Genomic DNA, 24,594 nt, shown 5'->3' with positions numbered 1-24,594 from the left:
AGAGAGCCTTTCCCTCTATGCTAGAAAATGCAATTATCTAGAGTCGAGTATAATCGCACGAATATTTCGGGAGCACCAGCAGTAGCAGACGGGCAGAAAAAACGCCATCGGATTTTTTGCAGGTAACCTTTGTTTTCTTCAGTAGAAAAAAAACTAAGAAAATTAAATGAATATGTCGAATAATTTGAAGTTCTGCTTTTAATTCAGTTAACATAATGAATGCTTTCGCAAAAGTTAAACCATAAATCTTCTTTAGCACAGACTCCTACATTATGGGGCGGTAGAAACGTCATCGGCATATATTGCGTCATTCCTATTTGCGACCCCAGTCAACTTACAATGAAATCATTATTTTTTGCTACTTTAATAAAAAAAAAAAATATATATATATATATATATTTTTTTTTTTTTTTATGTCGAAATGATGCTAAGGATTGTCAATAAGATATTTGTTTGACACAAATATATGGAGAATAGATCACATCACTTGATCCTCCATTTAAACAATGATGACTAATCTGTTCAGAATGGGAAATAGCTTTAGCGTGAGGTGCTAATCTATTTTGGCTGTTTATATGATAGAACAGTTTGAAAATCCGTCGCTTTTTTCTCACTTTTGTTTTGTCATTTGAAATTTGCAGTCCTAAGTCTATCAACGGCACTGTAAGGCTGTGACAGTTATTTGTGTGCCGATGACACATTGATGGCAAGTACAATCCAGTACTCAAGATCTTCGTCGCCTTCGCATGTTACCTTATGAGTATTTAGCTCTACTGTTTTCATTTTTATTTTATATAGCTCGCTCTATTTTATTATTTATCATTATTATTAACTTTGATCCACTATATTTGTTGCTAATCGATTTACTTTGACGTTTTCTCATTCGTCGTCTGAATTAGTCTGCATACCGGATTTTATGTCAGCGTGCAGTCCTGTGTCCGTTTATGGACGTCGTACTAACAATATTTTCTTTGGGAATAAAATGAGCCTAGTTGTAAGAAAAATGGTAGCGCTTACATGGTACGCTCACCTATCAGTAATCTATATTAATTTTTTCTGCCGTAGGCCCTTGTAAAGATGTACATCAAAGTCCACCAAATATCATCATTCGTTTTATTATTATCACAGGGATACAACTATGTCCTATAAATGAAGCGGAACCTGATAAGTAAATATTTGTGTTGTCACCGTTCGTTTACTAGCTATAGAATACGCAATATGTTATCAATGTGGACAGATCTCCCCGCGGTATCGTAGTGATTAGCGTATTTGCTTGCAAATCTTAGGATACGTTGTGGCCTAGGTTCGAACCCGGGCATAACCAGAGTTTGTTTTGTGCTGGGAGCCAGCCGTGTGATGAAATGCCTAACGGCGACACCGGACGTAAAAACTCGAAACGTAAATGTAGAGCTTCAAAGAGGTCACTCTATCTCTCTCAATTTCCACTTTCGGTTGACTTTTCTTCTCTTCATACTAAATATAGAAAGGCATATGTATTTCTTTCAATTTGAGAAGCGGCCTATTCATCACCATTCTATCGGTGGCTACCGCAATATTAGCCTACTACGGTTTGTTCTGGCTACATTCAAATTTTGCCGCGCCGAGATGAAGCTTCGCTCTCTCCCGGACCGGTGCTGTCTCCCTCTGGTGGCGCGTGGCGGAGAGAGGGCGTAAGCGAGACCGGATTCAAAACCAGTAGACCCCAGCTGAGATAGCTGCGAAGGTTGCTATACAACTACCCGCGATGAGGTTTGCTGTTTGACGCATCCCATAGTATAAAGGATGAAGAGCGGTGCGTCGATGTATTTAGTAAAACCGTCGTATGAATCGAGCTTTGCCCTGTGCAAAGCATTCAGAGTTCATGTGCGAATGTTGTGAATATTGTGACAGTTAATATTAATTTATGTCTGATTCGTGTTCTATTGATGGGATACTTTGTTGTAAAAGGAAAGATCCTGAATGAATCACAGCGATCGGTGACCGTTGTGCTGTTCGACTCTTTAGAACGACTGAATCACTTGGATACACCGATATCATCGTATGACTAATTGTAGCGTTTGCTGAAACCGTATATTCACGTTTATCGTTACATAGAGGATAAAAAGCATAATCAAATAGTGAATACCCGTCTGACAATGGATGACAATGCAAACTATGCTTCGTCGACACCAGATCAGTTCCGTGCAACAAAAGTGTGGAACACAATCGTTGCAGCAGTTCGGGCTGAAATGCCTGTCAGAAAGCGTCGAAAGGGCTTGAAAACATTTGATAATTGCTTTTCGGGCAGTGAAGCAGTTTCTTGGACGTTGGATTATCTTAAACGAAACAGTGACTTACTTCTTTCTGCCGGCCAAATAGTAAACCGAGAAAAAGTGGCGCTGCTAATGCAGAAGTTCGTTGAGCAAAAGATTATTCAGGACGTTCGAGGTCGGAGCGTTACTTTCAAGGATTCAAGTACCCATCTCTACATGTTCAATAAAGAAAACATGGCCCCATTTAGTGGATTATCAAATCCATCTTGTACCGATGCGGATCCGATACGGCGTTTTAGAAATTCTATCGGTGACTACACGATAACATTTCGACAGCCAATTGCTGATAGTGGCTCTACCGCGAATGATCACACTAACGGTGGTTGTAATAGTCAACATGACAGCTCTAATGGAGTAAACGTATCCTCTTCGTCTTCCGCTACCTCATCATCGTCATCAACGCCAGCAGTCTACTCCCATATTGTCCATCCTCGGCTTGTCACGCCACATCGCCTTCAATCCCATCATCATCAGCAGCAGCAGCGGCAGCTTCACCACAATCAACACCAGTATCAAAAGCACTCGCAGAATCCTGGCCGTCACTTATTGTTACACGGTGGATCAGCACCAACATCCCTAGCGTCACCAGCTCTGTCACCCACCTCTTCCGCGTCCTCTAAGGAGCTTTTATTTCTCTCAGACCTATCATCACTATCCCGACATTTGTTATGGCGAAGATTGCAACAGCTGTTTGCTTCTGGGGGACAGCATATTATGCACAGCCACATTACATCAGGGACGGTCAATGTACCTGGTCGTTTCAGGGCACAGACTGATATACTGAAAGCTTTTTCGTTACACATCACAGATTACCCAGCAGTCGAAGTGTGCCATAACATATGTCAAGTCAGCGCTTCAGGCATTGTCCTTCCGAGGAAAAAGGACGACGATGTCCCTATGTTGGTCATGCAAGCTATGAAATGTTTAGCCAAGTGGCCAGAGTGGGCTCCGGACTACGCAAACTATACAAACTTCCGTCGGGAGACGCTGAAACTTGTTCGGGAGCATTTCTGCAAGCAATTAATATTGCCCCGTACTCTGTATGAGCTGTCGATAGTGGCTTTTGCACCGCTTATGTCAACTCTCCAAGAGCCTGAAATGCCGGTCTCGCTTCAATATGAGACGGCATTTGTTACGGCTAATCCCGAAACGAAGATTTTACCACGAACAGCGCTTAGAACCCCACTGCCACGTTTCGGGTCACAAACTCCAAGCACAATGCCGCGACCCATTCAGTATCAATGCGAGCGACTTGTACAAACCTGTGTTCGAGCAGCCAGCGTGCGACGAATTGGTAGTTCGATGGGTTGTTACGTTAATTCAGCGTTTTCTGCTAGCTCATCAAGCCTAAGCTCAGGCGTTAGCACCGTTTCGGAGGCTAATGTACGAGCGTGTAGGGAGGTAGCTAATAGCAAAGAGCTCGTAGTCCGCCAACTACAGCATCTTTATTTGGTGCTTTCCCCCAAAAACCGACGGGCACTCCACTTGCTATTACGTTTTATACATAAAGTTGGTCAGAATAAATTACTGGTAATTGACGAGAAACGTTCGAACCACGACGTGCTTGTCGATGAATTCAGCACGTGCTTGGTCGGCGCTCTTCGCACTAATCTCGAGCAGACAGCCATGTTCATGACGTTTCTGGTCGAAAATTGCGATATCATTTTCACAGTTCCAGAGAGCCTACGCCATGAGATCGACGCCGCTATTGTACATCGCCCACAATAACTGAAATCATTACAGTCTAACAAAAAAATTTGAATACGGTTAATAGGTGCAATAAATGTATTAATGACCATAAAGTGGCAAATTGAAATGACATCGAGTGATGTCCATATACCTCGGACAAACTGATCACAAGCAACAAATTTTAGAATATATTTAATATAGTTAGTTTGAGCTAAGTAGGTGTTCGCAGAGAACTTCACGAGGTACTACTATCTTTCAGATATATTGCAAATTAACCTCCTGGCGTGCAGTCTTGGTCCTAATGACATCTTGTCCGATAGGTTATCCTCAGTATTATGATGACAATGACAGGCTTCGTACCGATGTGTGCATCTTCGCGTGCGTCATCGTGTACTCTTATACCATTTCCTATGAAATTTACGGCCTGCAAAGCTCCATAGGCAGAATTCTCAAGTGTATCTATGGGCTTCGTGACCGTCATCGATCGCCGTTTTCATATAGAATGTTTTCAAAATGACCATTTCTTCTATTAACAAGAACTTAGTCATATATGCTAGTTATAGTGGAGGTGCTCGCTGTAGCGGTTTGCCATACATTTACTCATAGCCTCTGTGGACATGGGTGCGTAGGAAGTGATTATACAACAGAAGGCTGTATCAAAAGATCCTACCCGTTTATGACCACTATATATCCATCTTAGGCATTGAATCTGAACGCCTACGGTATCCAGTCATTTTTATGGTGCCGTATAAAATTCATTCTTAATTTACGCATTTTGATTGTGTTGAACCCTCTCTAATAATTATAGCTAATTCTACTTTCTAAATTAATACTCATTATTCAGCTTATTGAGATATTGTGTTAACACTAAGATTAAGAAAACAATAAAATTATGTGTATACAATAGGTGAGAGACAGTACGCTTAGAATTCAAGTATACAACAAGCCGCTGGCTACATATATTGATTCTCACAATATGAAACTAAGAACATTCTAGTTAGAATTATGAAGCTCTGACTTACAAAATTAATCTAAGTAAAGTGTCAGGAAAAATAATTTTTCAATTCAAAGTTGTAATAAATATAATTGTTTTTCGTAATGTTTGCGTTCTGTACATAATACACATCAGACATTCATTCTTGTCAACCAAGCAGATAAAGAGGAATACAGCTTAAAAGAGATCTGCAGCTGGTAATAACTGGTTGCTGCTTATCACAAGTTATATACTGACTATAACGCGTCAAGGCCTTGTTTTTACCTTACGCTTGAAAACGCGCTTTTTGTTCTGTTGTTAACGAAGGAGTATATTTTTACATGATGTTTACAGTTAATTAACTTTTTTCTGTTATGATATTAACACTTATTTAAATATAACATTATTTAAATGAAAAGAAGAGCCAGCGCTAGATTTTGGTGTGCATACGTTCTTAGATGTATCGTTTCCTATGAAACTTTTTGGTATGGTACAGAATATTTATTTTTGTTATAAACAGACGTTAAGAGATCAATTCATTTGAAGTATAAAATAAGTAGAACTTTGCATAAGGAAATGATCAGCTATGGTTAGGTCTTCAGATGGTAATAGCATGGTGTTTCTTGGAAGTTCTACACAAGTGGCGGATGGGAAACGGCAGCGTCTTTGTGCGGTGATGAGGTATGTATCATAATATAGTGTAGTATATAGCGAGCAAAAATGGACTGGGATTTATTGCTAACCTTAACATAAGACTATAGAGTAAACGGTTCAGAATGTTTTCGGCTGAAGGTTTATTATGAAGTTTATTACCCTGAAAGCTTAAAACCAAATTATACAGCAGGTGCATATCATGTTCAATATGTACACGTATAAAGCTCTTTAAGGTGTAAATGGCTTTGATGAATCAGAGCCTAAGCCAAGTATAGAATAATGAATAAGTAACGTGAGGATATCCTGAAACAATATGTGAGCAATCTAAAAACGACCATTTGTGCTGGTGGGGTCAATAATCATAGGTCTTTGAATTTTAGCATGTCCATAAGGATCGCAGGTAAACACACTGTTAGCACATCGTCTGAGACTGTGCTATCGACGGGGTGGTTTAAAAGGTTTAATTTCTGCCTATAAAAAAGAAATCGCTTGTTTAAGCCTTTAAATATGAAAAATCACCTAATAAGGTTCTTATTGTATAGTGGTTCAGCAACGATTCTCCGGTAGCTTTGTTCAAGTCAATTCTTCCTAACAACGCTAAGGTAGAATATGTTTTATGACCTTAGTACATTTCACTTTGTATCAAGTAGAGCATCATTATTACTCGGCTTCTGATCAAGTGAAACGAACTAGCTCACGATACATTCAATGACGGTTTAAAATTTTAAATTAATGAAGATTCTTCAAAGAGTCTCTCCAAGTCAATTTGTTCTTTAGAACATCTTCATGGCAATAGGTAAGAATGAATGCTAAGACAAAATATAGCACTACCTGTTTAGGCTATGGTACCTTCAGAGTTTTCGTTTGTGAAACGTATTTCATTTCTGGGAAAGGACATTTCTGGAGGTAGTTAAGTAAATGTAATTCCTATAATGTAAATGTATTAGTAATCTCTAGATGTAGTCTGTATCAATTTGTCGTAGAACTGCTGTAAAGAGAAACATGAAAGCATACTTTGATAATATCGACATTCGTTTAGTATTCTTGACACTGAAAACTGAAGACTTCAATAGTCAGTTCAAACCTTTATCCATGACATAGCGGGAATAATCCCGAATTTATCACTGGTAGCTATGCTCACGATGACAGTACTGATTCAGTTTATTGATTTTATTGCTTTTGAAGTAGACCTCTGTTGGAAATGAAACAAATTTACAAAACATTCAGCCGTATGGATATTTTCTGGTGTCGCCGGCTTATTGCACGAACTTTGTTATGTTTCGAGAAATGTCCAATTTGAGTTTGAGAAAACAAGGACGCTGACATGTCCAGCCAGTGGAGTGCTTGGTCGGTGGCATCTGGTGTGGGGTTTTTTATTTATCATCAACGTGGTATCAACGCATGTTATGTCCAAACCATAAACACAAACCGTAACATTACATAAGTGTTCTCCTTTCAAACTTAACTGACCGCCTTTTTCCATGGCTGGTGTTTCACTTTATTTAGGTGAAAGACCGGCAAAAACAAGGAAACTTCCTTCGACGTCCTTCGTGTCATTCGGTAGTTCGTTTCTATGTTGAAGCTGTAGATTTACGTCAATAATTTGGCGACCTAAATAAAATTACCTAAATAAAAATTGACGGCTCTGTGTTCAATGTGCCTATCAATTTAACAAGATGGTAGAGCACCTCCACCAAATTGGTGGACAGCTTGAACCAAGTAGCACTTAGAATTGTACAATAATTTTTAAGCGGATCAATAGCTTCTAGATTCAACGTGTAGTTCCCTTGTTAACATTAGATCCACAAGTTTAAGGAGCGCATGTACCTTAACACGGGACTCAAGTCCTTGCTTTTAGGTTTGCGTCCGATATTTGGCCGTTCGAGTTACCGCGACAGACGGTGGCCAGTTTAGGTAATAAGTCGTGGATGAAGTTTACAAATGCTTATGACGTATCAGCAATCGTAGAATTTGTACAAATTCTGGAAGATTGCCCCTTGGTAAAGCGGGAATCTGTGCAATTCCCGCGAAACGTTTGCGCGCTATGGTACGATGAGGATAAACATGTTTCTCGTATATATATTCGTCTTAGTAAAATGAAAATGTAAGTATCCTAAATACTTCGGGTTTAATGAATTTTAACGTACCTGGTTGTATTGTTTCTTATCTGTTTTAGATATAGAATAGTTAGTCAAGATTGTGATAGACTTGGATCGGGCCATTAGTCGAGCATACCCCTATCAAACCAATGTAACTAGGTCTTCAATGCGTGGGACGAAAACGATATCTGTATAGTTAATCAAAGGCTCCTGTAGGATTATATTTTTTGCTCGATTGTTGGTGGTATACGTTGCATTCGTAAAACTTAAGGGCTATTTAAAAACGACTGTGGAGAACGGAAGCCTATGAATGTTTAGATTTTTCGTAATACATGTTCTTCATAAAAGTAAGTGCTATGCAGTCGACGTTAAAAAACGATTCTCTAAGATATACACCGGAAAAGTAGACGACAATTCACTTAAGTAATAGATTGTGTTTTTCTGTATTCGTGTTGAGCCTGGAACAACAAAGGAAATGTTGGCTACTGGTAGAACGGTTCTCCTCGTTATTACGGACTCTAACAGTACACACGCATCGATGCAAAAACCACAAGCGATTTTTCTAGAAGGTGAGGTGACATATGATGTATGTGTAGTAGTACTCAAGCTAGTAAGAGAATATGCAACCGTAGATTTTGCTTGCTAGGCCTAATCATATAACTGAAAATAAAACTAACATAATTTCCCTACTGCATATATCTCATAAAAAGACATCTGATAGAAGAAATTTTATTCAAAACCTTTGCTTTTTTGTAGCCGACTCCCCGAATTTCTGATTTGACTTTTGGCATCAATGTTAGATATTACTCTAGATAAAATAGTAAGTTATATATATGTATATATATATATATATATATATATATATAGCTGAAATCGTGTAGCATATTCCCTCTGTACTTCTATTATTATCATGGTATTAAAAATATTTCGTTATTTCCATTAAAAATTAAAGAAACTTTAACTTAAGCTTCATTTGCGCGGAGCCATGTGTTTCTTCAGCGTACTTTGACTAAGGTAGGCTAGCGAATTACTTAAAACTGTTTTTCCTACATTTGGTACAATGGCATGGCAGCAGATGCACTAATTAGAGGTAGAAATGAGTTGCTGCGAGCAAATGTCGCGCGACTGGTTGGCCATCAAACTGCTACTGTCTAAGCGGCGACAGCGTTATTCAAATGGAAAGCGTAGTAAAAGGAACCAGCTCTTTAATGTGCTTGGTTTTTCAATGTATGAATGACTACCGCAGTTTCCTTTGAAAAATAAGTAGTTTGATTCAATAGAAATAATGTTGTGCATCCGAATCCCTGAGAGCAGAAGGAGTTTCAAAAATACCTACGTGATATTAATATCTACATAATTATTTCTAGTTACGAGTATATTTTCTCCTAAAATTAAGACGTCTGTACACAAATAAATTTTATACAACCTTTCAATAGAGAATAAAAGACATTTGCGTCGAAATGTCAAAAACGGCAGCTTTGAAGAATCTTTCTTTTTCTCGAGATGAACGTTAATCTTGTTAAATCACCCTATATATATATATATATATATATATATATATATATATATATATATATATATATATATATATATATAGTGAATAAATGCACAACTACGGATGTATAACCGTAAAACGAGTAATGGCTGTAAGGCGCTGGTTTCTGATAGCTAGCGACAAGACTAAACTAGCTCGCTGCATTTTAGTGGCAGCAACGGAATGGCTCGCGAAGTGGAAACGCTGCTGGATTGGTGAAGAAGAGGCGCGTCGAACAACGAATAGTTGACCAACCAGATGGTATCAAAAACGCAATATTATCTGCGTGAGACATCCCGAATGGGGCACGACTACATGGGGCGGCTTCAAAAAGCTCTACGCGCCTTTCTCGGAAGGAAGGAAGCCGAGTCGCCCTAGCTATAATTTGTCGTTGCAGGAAAGATGCGGAGATGTTCGAACGGTTTGTGTGTGCCAAATAGTTTGTACGTCCACAGCTGGATGAGCTGGCAATCAAGCTCGAATTTAGCGTGTCCGTCGTGGTTAAGACACGTAAAACTGCGAAATCGGTTACCTTTGCGAACTTTAATATGAGTCAATTGCTATGCCAAGTAAATCCGAGTGGTGAGAGACTGTACGCAGAAGAAACCCGACACACGCTCCCGGCAACGCAGCTAGCAAAGGGAAACACCTGTGGCGTTTCCGATAAAAAGTACACCAACGCGCGCCCCCGCAGGTCGCGGTTGTCAGGGCAAGTCAAATTCAAGGTGTGTCGGTACTAAAGCTCGGAAGCCGTGATGCGGATTTGCCAACCCTTATTCCTGCTATTAAACAAACCATCTTCAATGCGTCAGTCAGGGCATATTACTTGACTAGCCTGTACTGGACGGCACTAATGAAGGTGTTGCAAAACGAATAGACGGGCGATGGGTTTATCGTTAACAAAACCAGGCTATACTAGACCAATCCAACGGTATCACGATCAGTCATGCTAAAATCAGCTAGAACCTTGTTCGCAATTTGTCGTTAGACCAGCTGGAGATAGACAAAATCGTGCATTGGCTGACGTCCTCTTTTCTGAACAGAGCCGTGTGAATTAAAGCACGTACGCAAGTGCAATGTTTGCGGAATTGCGAGAGAAAGCCGGGAATGTACGAGCTTTCGTACTGAGCATCAATGAATCCGCCTTAGACGGAGGGCACAGTCACGATCTCAACGAATACTGTGACAACAACAGGCCGTACTGCGGAACGAGAAAAAAACCTGCCTATATGGACCTGTTGGCGTTGGCTAGCGTGCGATGCGGAGACGTGAGGTTATAGAACGCCTCCGGATAAACGTGGTCAAGTTAAAGATTTTACAGATATATTAATAAATACAGTGTCGCCAAGCGTGGTCGAGTTATATATACACAGGTACGAATGGAACGCACAAGTGCTCATGTTGCTAGCTGGCACACGGCCAAGCTGAACTAATCTGCTTCTGAAGAAGAAGCGATAAGGAAAGACTTTTTTTTTTTTTACATATATTTTATACATGAAAATTAAAAGCAGATTACGTGGCAGTTAAAAATTAAAATTACGTTACGCGACAGCTCTCAGAGTACGTTTTGCTGACTTAGATTGGACAAAATGCTTTTGTCTTTATTGTTGTTTCGATTTGTCTGTGTTTAAATCTCTTTTCCCCCTCTCTTAGATTTTCCCTCTCGCTTTTAAGGGGTTTCACTGACTTCAGCTGTTAGGACACAACCGAGCTGCAATAGCTGTTGTCGAGCAACGAGCTATTGTCGGTGCAAATTTTTTATCCAGTTTTTATGCATCAGTAGTACAAGACTCGCCTAAAAAGAATAACAAAGGGAAGGAATTTTGGTAGCATTTCTGGATGGACCGCTCAAATAGTTGGCCGGGTCATTCGAATCTTGTAAAGCTAACACTCGCATCGCTATTCCTACTGAAACAGAAGGACGAAGTAAGCATCTATCTCAATTTGCTAGGGCTAATTAACCTCTCCAGAGCGCCTTTGCTATGAGGATGATATGCGTTCAGCGTGCGTATAACTTTAACAAATGCATAGGGGTAGAAACTTTGCTATGACCAATTGATCCGGCATCCACTGTCCTGGATCTCATCTGCAGAAGTAGGCGCTGCTGCTAATGGTAACTTAATAGATTTAACTTTTCTCTCAGAGAATTTGGCATTAGTTGTTATTTTTCTACACATTTTAACTTCACTTACACAAAAGAGTCTAAGGAAAATACTTCGACTCTTACATGTTGCAAATGCTAGCTCATTTAATAAGACGTTGCTTAGTGCCAGTTACCTTGCATATTGATTTTCTTATTATTCTTATTGTGTGCTTAATGGTAGGTGCTTTTTACTAGATTCAACAGCAGAGGTAAATTAAAAAAATTAGAATGTTAACACGAAAAGGTATGCTATAGCGATAACAAGGTAACATTGGAATTGTCTAATACTTAATGACGCGCTAACTTTTTGAACTTTATCGCTTCAGATTCTGTGTGAGAAAGTGAGCATGGGCTTTTGGAAAGTCTATTGCAGAAGCGAACAATCTAAGTTAAAAAAACTTAACCCTAGAGTAATGTAGGATCATCATTAAAACTGCACTGCCCTGGCGTTGCATTTTTTCGTTTACATTTGCAAAACAATTTTTGGCTTGTTCACCATCCATGTTATAACCCACTTGATCGATTAAACAGTTCTTGGAATATTATAAATGTAACATGCTTTTAAGTAAAAAATGAGCTAAATATACTATATTTACAATTACATAGGAAATTCCAAATTGTTTTCCTGATGTATCTCATCTATTTTCCATAGTGCTATACGTTAGTTCATTGGATAATAGACAGAAGAGGATACCGTAACAATTACAGAATGTTTGCCCTAAGAGATATAAATCAATTTAGACAAAGGACTTCAGCTTTAAGAATCCCTGTCAGTACTAGGTAGTTTATTAGAAAATCGGACAGAGACAAAAGGAAAAAACATTAGAGTGTTTGAGCATGAATGCGCTTACGCTACCTTTTGACCGATTTCGAAAAGGCAGCAGGATCAACCGAAGGAATCCTGAGAGCACAATTATATCAGAGAGCATGGTCATCTGATCTGGTATCGCTGACGACCCATTTGCCGCTTAGGGCCTATTACGCTTTCTTTTTTTCGAGCTACAGGGGTCAATAAGTGGAGATGAGTGTCTTCCTCAATAGGAAATCATTTGATTCCTAGGAAACCTTCGACAAATAATAATATATTTTGTCGACGGCAAGAACTTGATTCTAGAGAGTTTTATACGATCACGAAAGGACGCTTGAATATGAAAAGCAACTTGCTGCTTAGTCTGTACGTATGCTCAGGCACAGATGAATCGAACGTTTTGTCCTATATTTTACAAAAATGCAGCGCGACGGATAAAGCAAGGGTTTTCAATAGTGATTGTTACGCGACGCGCCACAAAGAGAACTGACTTCATTAAAGAAAAATCAATTTCTACAATCAAAATACTAAGCATATAAACTATATTGTACAAATTAAGCATAATATAAAAACAACTAGGACCGTTATTGAAACGTGTCGAATGTTCAGTTTGGCCTTTGCAAGTTTAAAACTCTACGAAAAAAAAAAGGGAATGTTATTACACGCAAAGCTTTTTTCAAGGAAAGTGCGATTTCAAACCATAACATCTATATCCCAATGGCTGAAGAAGCAAAACATTTTACCAAATAGCAATATCGTTCTACCGCTAATCAAACAGAATGCTTGACTCGTACTGGGTGTGTTCTAATAAACAGACGGCACAGCCTCATGTCCCTCCGATATATTAAAATATCAGCTAGAAACAAAGACAGTAGTTAGTTGTTAGAATAAAATGAAAAAATGGGGCCTGTACTTTGCACACAGCTAATTCAGGTTCAACGAAATTATAAATAAGAGGTTTCTCTGACGATCATCAGAGCTCACATCAGTTCTCTTGCTTTTATTCACCCAACAGGAATTTCTGGAGGAGTTTCCCAACAGGAATGTTTTCCATCTATTTTTGTTTTGGTAACTACGTTCGTCCGTTTCTGTATTTTATTAATAACTACTTGGCGTAAAATTTAGGCTTTTTCAGGGTGAATGTAGCTCTGGTATCAAATTAGTAATGTGCTCAGTGTAGTTGCAATGCAATCTAACAAGACCCGTATTTCCGTTATGAATGCCGTTACTCCACCGATAGAGTAAGCTTTCAGGTCGGTTTTTTTTCTATTTATATCCAAATTTTGAAATTTAAGTGATGCTTTGTCACATCCTAGATTTATTTTAATTATCTGCGGCTTTGTTGGCATCATTGCTCTCTGTTAAACTAGTAATGTACAAATAGTTCGTTATTTTCTAGTGTAGTGAACTTCCTCTACGGCTGCGTTCAGTCTATTACCTTATACTTACTCATCCCGCATTGTAGTATTTAGAGCACTGTCTGCTGTTTTTTGTTCTGCTGTTTAATTATTAAGTAACTAGAAGTTGAGACAACAAAACAAAATGGTCTGAGTGAACTAAAACCTAGCATCAGAAAAAGTCCCGTTGAGAGCGACGGTCTATGATGAGATCGGAACTACCCCCCCCCCCCCCCCCCGATCTTTTTGCTACACGCTACACAAAAGTTTCAAGATCCATGGCATATATTCAAAGGTGGACAAAAACTAGTAAAGGGCATATTCTTTTAAATAAGGCAACAAACCATATCTGTTGTAAGTGCTAAAGGTTATGGTTAACAACCGCTGTTTCGGATTTTTGTTAGAATCTTGGGCGGTCGTCGTGTTCTACAGTAGCATAGAGCTAAGGCTGGTTTCAACGATGCGCTAACAGAATCTGTCTTAGAAGGGTACTTTATGGAAGGGCGAGGCGTTAGTTTCATGCAGACACTTCTACACTGTTGGTAAGTATTTTTTAATGGCACAGTGAATGTCAAATTTTATTATTTTGTTTGTGATTATTATTAACTTTTGGTCAGCCTGGCTTTGTAGCCCACACCGAGTACAAGCCAAGTTCTTTATGCATGAACTTCCCCTAACTTCTTTAACCATGGTAAAGGTTCTCCTACACACACCTTAGGAACTGATCTCTGTCAAAGCGGTAGGAAGTAATTCTAAAATAACAAAAGATACTTTGGGATGGTACAGCTTTTTTGAAAAAAGAATATTATCGATGAACTTTACAAGTCGTTTTAAGAGGACGTTTGAAGTACTTGTTAGACTTCATTCGACTCAATTTCTTTTTCATGGTATTCTATTGTATGTTAAAAATAGGTCCTCGCCTCACAAGAAACAGTATTGCCCATTTGGGGGTAATCGAAACTGTGTACTATCAGCCATTATAAAAGCATCTCTTATTTTTAGCTTATTCAGAAAGTTAGCTAGCTTGTTATAATCAAAAAGATTCTGTATTTTCTTCAAAAATTGTAGTGGATAATTATTGACATTTCTTCCAAGCAATCATTAAGCAATTTAAGAATATAATGCCGTGGATATCACGGCGAAGGCCTTTACTTTAGCATATTCTTGTATAGTCAAGGAAATATGTCATGCTAGATTATGCCAGCTTAAGGAGGTCTAATCTTTTAACGCAAGACCATAGTAACGTCTGGATCAGTGCAACATTTAGACTATAGTCCGTGAGCCACCAGATGAACTAAAAAAAAACGATGATTTTTTTTTGAAAACAAAGCACCTAAGGACGCTTCAATATTGACCTTATATGGCCAGGTTTAGCAGCAACTTTAATTACTTGATTTTGATTTATTAGGTAAACTTTGTACAGCGAGCAGAAATTGCTTTTGAGTTGGTGGTGTATGCCCTAGTACGCTCGTTTGCATTCACTAAGGCTCATCGTCAGTAATTTTTCTGCTGAAAGAAATGTTTTCCTGGCGGGTCCTTTCACTATGAGGTTCAGCGCTATTTATCAACAAATTACTAAGACTAGTTTTTTTGTTCTTATAAAATTTTATGTTGTTTAAATCAAGTTAGGAGACTCAAGGATGAAAAGTAGGACTGGACAATCCCCATAAGGGACGGGGAAACGGTCTTGTTTAGTTTTACAATTAATATCTCAAAACACAATTACTTGGCAGTCCGGTTGATGCACAAATAGGCATGTAGATTCACTAACTCTTTAAACTGATGTTATATAAACCACGTCTTGTTAGTTTAAAATGGGTATCTGTGTGTTATGTTAAATATATATACATATATAGATCGGTAGCTTGGTTGACTATCTTTCTGATGGTAATAAAAAGCTAAGCACTGAAAGTGCTTAGCTTTCATCATTCTGTCAAGTTTTAAAAATATATTCTTTGTAGAATCAAAGCAGTCTACTCAAAACAACAGCAAATTGAATGTTTCTCTGTATTACGTAGTATTTCAGCTGGCGCTATCGTTTATATTGCGTGTTCAGCTGAGACCGCTAAATGCTGTGTGCGTCTGTGTGTTGGAAACAGTCGTTAAAAAACAAAACGTAAAAATCGCTTCTTCTGTGATTCTAAATTGTCTCCGTCGGCCTTTTTCGAATTCATTTGTTGTTAGAATTAATCTTTTCTTTGAAGTTTAGTGTATTAGCTCTCGCGGAGCTTGCCCTTCTTTCTCTCCCTTCCCCACCTCTCTCTCTCTCTGCCTATTTTCTGAGCAGTTTCAGACAGGGTTTGCATCGACCCAAGAGACACTTTTTTGTTGCCACGACAACGAATTAGCAAGAACTGATATCCCCAACTCGTTCGTTTTCTTACAATTTATAGAATATTGCCCTTTATTCGCGCTATTTCAAAACTAGCCTGATGTCATTGAAACATTTAAGTGGACCTTTGTGACAAATGAAAGATCAACTTGTGATTAGTTTTTTGTAAGCGAGTGACAGAGCTGGTACGGCGGTATTCATCTGCTACATTTTACATCTCTTCCTCTTTATAAGTTCGCGAAAGTAAGACGGTATTGTAGAATTGCTTGTTTAGCTAATTGTTTAATTATGAACTCGGTCTGTGCACCTCCTGTTGACTGTGTGTTGTATTAGCATATTTCTGTACACTTGTATACTATTAATCACTTTTTCTAAGTTAAGCTTGTTTTTCGGTCGTTTTTTTTTTTCGCTAATTTAGACGAGGTTGACGCCTGGCTGCCTCGATATTTTAATAAGATGTATATAGAAGATGGTCCATCGCACATAGTAAAGTCCTCATGGTCCGCCGTTTTACAAAGGCCAAAGGATTATCACTTTTGTTTATTTTTCGGATTTATGCTGATCAGTCTAAACCCGACTATTTTGATTCACCAGATCTTATGCAGACTGGCAAATACGAAAAGAACTCGACAGCTTAAGCTATCGTGGATTGTGTACCGCGTATATTATAGTCTGTTTACTAAGTCAATTAACACTTTTAGGGGTTTGACTCACTCACTTCACGTAGCACGTCTATACCCTCATTTCTACTACTGCTGAATGACAGGAGACAACTAGACGAATGAAGGGCATTATACCAATCCTCCATTCCTATAGTGTCCCAGTACAAAACATTAATTTGAAAAGCAGCGTTTTTTTCGCTACCAAAATTTTTGTCTAGATAGGTAAAGCATTTGTGCACAAGCCTTTGCACGGGATTCCGCACTAGTGCCGTCAGTCTTGGAGATTCATAAACTTTTACATGAAACATCACTACGGAGTATTACTTCACCGGAATAATTTCATGAAGAGGTGTAGAGAGCAAATAAACAAGCGTGATGCGCTCTCGTCTGCCAGCTTTATGGCATACTCTATATTTCACCAGTCTGGTAACCCACTGTCATCTTAACAGGCTATATATATGTGTATATATAAATCTGGCATATAAAAATGGATCAGTACGTAAGGGCCTGTCTAATACCAAATGAACCGTAGTATATATGTATATTATATCTGTTTTTCCTCTACTTGTTGTGTTTTTGCGTACGTATGAGTTGCGTACGATAGCACGTAAAATTTGGTGAAACTAATATTAGCGTAGCTACGAACTTTTTGTCAAATCTAAATAAGATTATTGTTGTTAACGTTTTTTTAATTGATTGTAAGAGCTTTCAACCATATTAATAATAATACACACTTTTTCCATTTATGACCTTTTCTGTAAGCTGTAAGTATTCGAACAGCTAGTGCATTGGAACGTATAGCGGCGTAAAAATATTGAATTTGTCGCTGATAGAAAAATCGAACATACTGGCATTATCCTAAGCTAAAATTTATTGCAGAAGCCACAATAACAATAGTAGCGACTTCGGCGTTAAAAGCTTTAGTTTCTTCGAAAAATTTAAATAGTCAGCGTACGTCGATTTACTTCGAATCCATTTTAGCTGTTGGGGTCTTCTCTGTCGTGCGAAGAGAAGAAGAAACAGATTGTCGGTGACTTTTTGTAATATGTGTGCTTGTTTTTGTAAAATGTGTGTGTATTCACACGTATGTATGTTTGTTTTTCCGCTAATAACATATTCCATCGATTCGCCTTGCACCGTTGATCAAAACGTAGTGGCATCCGTTAGTAAAGTAAAAGGAATCGAATTTCTTTGGATGAACCACTGATTTTAGCAGCAGCAACCGTGCCGCTGCTCACGCTTATGTAATGCTTCTCTATACTTTAGGCCGAATCAAACAATGGACGAAATTAATGTTGTCTTTTACTTTTTCCCTGCTACGAAGCTGCTCCGCATTCGCTTCTGCCATTGAATTCCTGTACTTCGACTATCCAAAGCAGACATTATCTTCTATTCCTCAGTTCTATCTATAGTTTTTTTTGTTGGCGAAAAAAAAACATCCGAGGCGTTCCTGTCATTTGTTCACAATGGTCCTATATGTTTGAAAAGGAAAGCTGTTGTTATCGCTAACACCACCAGAAAGTTCGAGTATCCGCGTCTTCTTTATGAAGTATTTGCTATTGTTACTTATGTTCTCACAAATTGAAACGGCGATTAGTGCGAAAAACAGTGCGGCAGGCAATCGTCAAGGGTCCTAGTGTCACACTTGATAGAGAACAAAAAACGTGTACCAGGCGATGAGGATATCTATTTTTTTATGATGAGGATTTATAACGAAGTGGATGTTTTTTAACAATTTAACAAACTTGCGGCAAATATGTCGCTTGAGGGCTTTATTCTATTGCCGCAATACTTTTCTTACAGAGAAAGCGTTAAGGCACTTTATTAACTCCTAAGTTATTGTGTATATCGAAAAACGTCCTCTTCTCAAACGCTTTAACGAAGTTTTTTGACCAATTATCAAAAATGCATAAATCACCTCAGTTTCCATTTGTGGGGCAACGTGTACACTGTTCCTTTGAAATTTAATTACAATACTTAAACTGATTTTCTATATGCCCTACATTTTGTTTATGAAAATTCCTGGATCACATAGTAATGATAATTTATGCTTATATTGCTAACTAGATAAAGACAGCCCATAGAAACAAATAAAAAATTTACACGGGCCATCATATACGGATATAATCTGCTTGAAGCGCTACCGACAACGAAAAGAATAGGACAAGCTCGTTAGACCAGACCCTGATTGGCTATTATCGCATATGGAATGCGGACAGAACTATACTGTATGGTGAGACATATACGTGAACAGTCAGCTTTGCCCATCCATATCAATTATATTCACGACAATTTCGCTTCAACGATTTGCCCTCTTACTGCTTCCATACATTGTCGTAATGACAGACGACCGCTGAATACGACCTATTTGCACAGCATCTCGCCAGTGTACATCGATAGCAACGAAAGTGCACAAGGCTTGTTATATTATTACATATATCCCTACGATAGTTCGGCACTGCACAAAGCACAGTTTTTTTTTATTATTTTCCTTTACCCAATAATTTAACAAGTTTATTATTATAAGTTTCAATATATCGGTCCTTTTAGACCAGACATCAGCATGAGAAATACCTCTGTTTAGCGATATCACAGAGGTCGTTGCAAGTCGCCCGGGTCGAAACTGATCGTCATTTTAAAGATTCCGTCTTCGAAAAACCGGTATAGTATACACGCTTTTCAGCTCATATTTGAGTTGCATACCTTTGATTGAATACTTTCAGTTGGCTCCCAGGATATACTTGCCACACTTTACAACAGCGCGCAAATTCAAAATGACTACGTTTTTGACAATGCCTATATAAAGCTCTGCTCTCGCAACTAACTAAGAGAATGTTTTATCGCATATTGTGCTTCTTGATTGAATTACTTAACTAGAATGCGTAAAATTTAAATCTTATTAGGCCGTGACTCCGAGGCCCTAGAAGGATAAAGTACTAGAATGCTACGCATCATGTAATCACACCATTTTTACTTCGAAATTTTAAAACTGTACCTAAGGTTGCTCACACTGTTTTATGCTCTGTATTCAAATGAGGCTATGTGACAAACAGTCTGTATAGACTTTGACTATTTGAGCCTGGCAACATATCCTGTTGATGTCTGAAACACCTAAGGTACCTGCATGAAGTAAGATCTGAGCAATATCAGATACTTTTAGTGTTTTCGAACTACGTCTCATTCATAGGATCTGTAATATGTAAGAACAAAAATTTTGGCAGTCACACGTCTGAGGTGTTGATCAAAAAAGGGGAGTAAAAAGTCAGGGGTCTGATTGCAATTCACAAGCACTTTTATAGTCTCGATTGAAACTTTCCCTCAGTTATGATTAAGAAACAGGGATATTTACCTGTTAGAACAAATTGATTTTGCGTCGACAGCCAAGAAAAAGCGTTACAATTTTTTTAATTACTATTATTTTTGAGTCCTTTAAACGTTTGTTCACTACCTAAAATGGCCTAAAGTCACTAAGATTAATATCTAACTTTTCTGAGATTCTCGGCCTAGTTCATGTCCTTACTAACTTTAGTCCATTTCTTAAATATAGATTTACTTGGTCTATGGCTTCTACTTTTCTATTTATGCTATCACTACCGTGTTAGAAAATAAAGCTGACAGTTAGTGTTTAATACGCTGTAAGTAGTTTCCCAGCCTGAAGAAAGCCTTCCCCGCGGTATACAGCTTAAGCTTCAATATCATCTTAGTTGTCTTTCTATAAATCGTAAGTTCCTTTATCAATTCCGCTAAAAAAAATGTTTGTTTAATTATAAGAACAAATTCGCGGTAAAAAAGACCAAGAATCAAAAGGAGACAGTTGGTTTATAATGGATGTGTCAATTGTTGACATTTAGCTTGAAACTGTGGGCCTACATTACTATTATTGAATGACCGCCATTTTTTATATTGATAACTCGTCTAAATGAATCGGTCTGCTCGTGTAGTAATCGATATAACTAACTCCTTTCTACTACACGAGTGTATATAGATGATCTTGATTAAGCCAAAATAGGAGAAAGCCTCACTGGACAAGTTAAATCCCGGAAGATTAAAATTTCCAATAATTACAACAAGTCTTCTAGTTTATTTTTTTTTATTTTCTAAAGACGGTCGCGGCACAATGAATTTTAGTGAAAGTCATCGCAACCAGGATATACCAAATATGGCTTTTAGCTTATCAGCTCTATCCAGCAGGCTCGCTATAGGGCAGACGGTCAAATGAATCAAACCCCTTAAATGCCAAGAATCAGCATCGTCTTAAAAATTCGGCCGCTGGAGCCACGAATCGCGTCGAAGGACCATTTTCGGTACTTATCTCTCTGTTTTTAGTATATACGAAGCGCTGGAATCCTAGATAGAAAGCATTAACGTTATGTAAGCAAATTTAATTAGCGGACGAAGACAAAAACTTATTCTTGGCAGAACCTAAAATACGCCATTTCGAGAATTAGCGAACTCGAATGGGTCGGCCCAAATATCGAGGTATAAAGCCAATTCAAAAACCGTCGATATTTCAGAACATTTTTGCCGCATTGTGTCTCGAACTTATATATGGAAGAGGTTCACTTTGTACTCCAATTTCCCGTAAACGGCAGGGTATTACAAAAATAGGCAATGGCTTAAACTTGTGCAGGATTGAATTGTGGATGGGTTTGGGAATATTATTTTCGCATTTGTTTTGGAAACAGATTCAGTCGTGTGTCCGCTCCATCGTTTTTCATAATTAGCAAAATAGCATTAGCTTAGAGCAGCGGGGTTCCCTAAGTGGAAGGGGATGTCAACGTATCTAATAGAACCAGCTTGAGGAGGAGTGGCACGAAAAGCGCTCCGTAACGCAGTATTCTATCCCGCGGGATGAAGGGAAATATATACTACCTTTGATACCACACGAACAACCAGGTAAGAATAACGACATACCTGCATTTGTCGAAAGCCTGCCGGCTGAAATGGCTGTCTCAGACCAGACAGAATTAGCACCTTGATATGAGCCTTGCGCCTTTTGAAGCTTTGCTCTTTCCTCAGGCTCAGATCCTCATTTAAAAAGCTCTACGGTTTTCTAGGCGAGGGTTATCTTTCGGGTGATCTGTGTGTTTCGAATTCTACATCCGGTATCGCCGTTAGGCTTTTGTTTGTTGTAAACCTTGCCCTTCTTGTTTTTTCAAGACGGCTTTTTTACTTCAATACAACAGTACTGAGGGGGCCGCACTGGCTGAGCCGATCTCTTAACGGTCGATAGCACTGCATGTATAGTCAACAGATTGTGACATACTTCCTCGAGGCATCTCAGATGAGACTATGCCTACCGGATCCTAGCCGTGAGCTACAACCTGTCTTCTTGCTGTAATTCCACCCTCTTCAAGGGCAGGACATCCTATTAAGGTGTGGACTGCATCGTTCTCTATTTGTAGATCACAGTAAACTAAAAAGTTCAGTGAGAGCTTACCTATTGTACCGATTCGGAACATGCCCCATGTCCTGATATCACCTGGGCGGGAAAGTACTCAATTTCTCTTTCCAAGCGATTTAGCCGCTTCTTTATGTCTGGTATGAAGCCCCCGACTTCTTTTTAGAACAGTTTTCATGGACCATTCGTTTCGCTATTCTGTTAACGTGGTCTTCGTTTCGGTCCGTTTTGTTTTCCTGCTAGCTATGCCTTTAAGCCGAAGTCATTTTTATTTTTCACTCTCGGGTCCCCAGTAAAAGCGTTGGCTAACACAAACATATCCGCTGATATGATTATTCTATGTGCCTGCGTGGTACACGACGCGGCCATCCTGTAGGCAGTACGCGGGATTGTTTGGTCCCTTTTGTGTTGATCGTCTTCTACATCCACTGTGGCTCCGATGAAGTTGAATAATTCTGCGATATTACGAGCCTACGACAGCCAGCGCCTTTTGGTCCATAAATGTTAAGAACGATCCTGGCTATTGAGTTCACTATTTTGTTTTTCTCTTCCGAGAACTGCTTCACCAGCAAACTCGATTTTATCCAAATCATCAATTTAAATTTTATCATATTTATTTATTGGTCATTTAGTTTGATGTTAATGTAGTGCACTTATATGCAGTGAGAAAAATAATTTTTTTTTCTGGAGCCAGTGTCAAATCGAATTTCAGCTTCTAGTTTGATATAGAAGGCAGTGTATTGTTTTTATGTAGCCCTGTTTTCACCGCCCTTCTACCCATACGCTGATGGTCAAATCCTCTGTATACACCACTCTTTCTACTTTCCGAAGCAAGTTTTGCAGTCGGAGAACATCGTTTTAAGTTAGTTAGTTCCAGAACAACAGGCCTAGAATCGACACTTAACCGCGGCCTTCGTAATCATGGATGTGTCCGTGCTCTTATTTCTCCTTTCCGTAGCTAGTTGACGACGACTTCTGCAAGGCACGAAAGGATGTTTTTGTATTAGTCTTTATAATTGCGGTAAAGAGGAACGTTCTTGTTAAAGACTTGTTTAATCAGGGATTCGAGTCTGTAGTCCGACACCGTTAAATAGCAGAGTCTAACAACCCAAGACTTTTTCAAGTTAAAGTAGATGCACAGTAGCGTCTATCGGTAACGTAAAAATACTCTTTTATCGCCTCCACAACGTGGCAAGACCCTGACCAGAACTAACCATAATACTTCAAATATCACACACAAACTAAAGTTCTTTGTTTTTTTTTCTATTATGAGTCGTGTTCCACAAAATATTTCCACTACTTTACTTTTGATGCGGCCAACATTGATAAGATATCGTGAAGATGGATGACTGAGAGATTCACGGGTGTTTTCAATACTCACCGAACGCATATATCAATCGAAACAGAATACGGGAGATGTGAACAGAATTTAAACGATAGAATACGGAATCTGCTACGACCATTTTCATTCACTTTGGGAAATAACTTTATTTCATAGCATTTTGAAGTGTCTTCAATTAGTTATTATTATCTTCAATTCACCCCCATGAATACGACGAGTGCAATGGGTCGATGGTGCCGGATCCTTGTGTGTGAATATTTCGTTGAGTTCGAGCAAGAAGGGACAGCGAAACGATGTGGGTTTCGGACAGGCCAAAAAAAGAAATGGAGTTCTACAAAAATCTAAAAAAAAACTATTGACAAAAAAGAAATCTATGCTGCTTTTCGATGGACGGTTCCGTTAGAACAGCGGGAAGATAAAAAGGTAAGTAGATGCGTTGTAAACGGTCTTATGTATTCTAATACTATATAATGGGTGAGCAGCTTCAGTATCTCATATAACACAGTAATTTTAGCGCGAGATTTCTGCATTGGAACTGGTGCAAACTAGTGTTTCCTAAAAGACGACCCATTATATTACATACACATATGCCTTAATAATATTTAAGGCGCTGCCATTTATATAGAGAAGGTACGTATACAAACGCAAACAGTTGCCTGAGAGTAGAATACGGAAAAAAAATATTATAATGAGCCTGTTAAGTTAGACTGTAACTTCTGCTCGTGGCTTTGTCGTCGTATTTTACTGACATTTCAGCATACGAAATAACCCACTGTGCTTTGTAGAAAAAGTATGTATTAAAAATTGTCTGAGATGTTCAAACTATTTGTACACTTTCCACTGCGTTCAAGATGAAGTTAGATATGCACTTCTAAGGCGAAGTTAATCCGAGAGGCCGACCTGATGAGTGCATCGATGAACCGTGATATATTTAAAAGTTACAATTATCATACCTACCTGCTAACCTAAACGTTCGCTTGACCTTTAATTGGGGTCAATTTAATTGGGGTAATTAATTTAACCTACAACATTACACAAAAGAAATGGTGCAACAAACACTTGGTTTTTCTGTATAGTTTTTAATGTTGCATTAAATGTGTTTCTCGTGACTACTTTTTTAATGATTAAAGCTCACTTAAGATAAGTCCCTTTTGTACTTCATGAGGTACTTGTCATAAATTCAATACGATAGAGGCGTCTTTTTGCATATCCATTTCAATATAAGTAAACAGCCCTCACGAAGATACG

The 24,594-nt window shown here is 38.6% G+C and overlaps 1 protein-coding gene and 1 long non-coding RNA gene across 3 annotated transcripts in view; one reads left to right on the top strand and one right to left on the bottom strand.

The window, feature by feature from the left end:
* The window catches only part of LOC147757091 (uncharacterized), a 131,334-nt gene that overhangs the window by 60,399 nt on the left and 46,341 nt on the right, over positions 1–24,594 (bottom strand). For both annotated transcript variants that reach the window (XR_015324814.1, XR_015324815.1), the window contains exon 2: positions 22,044–22,979. This is a non-coding gene — a long non-coding RNA (uncharacterized LOC147757091). The remainder of the gene's footprint in view (positions 1–22,043; positions 22,980–24,594) is intronic.
* Positions 1,675–5,100, top strand: LOC111246880 (uncharacterized). The gene has a single exon (XM_022797227.2). The coding sequence runs from the start codon at positions 2,136–2,138 to the stop codon at positions 4,038–4,040; it is 1,905 nt and encodes a 634-aa protein (XP_022652962.1). The 5' UTR covers positions 1,675–2,135; the 3' UTR covers positions 4,041–5,100.

The sequence above is a fragment of the Varroa destructor genome, unplaced genomic scaffold (genome assembly GCF_002443255.2).
Source record: "Varroa destructor unplaced genomic scaffold, Vdes_3.0 BEIS01000003.1, whole genome shotgun sequence".
NCBI classification, from domain to species: domain Eukaryota; kingdom Metazoa; phylum Arthropoda; class Arachnida; order Mesostigmata; family Varroidae; genus Varroa; species Varroa destructor.
Note: the sequence above shows the minus strand (reverse complement) of the source record. Positions and strands in the feature narration are given on the sequence as shown.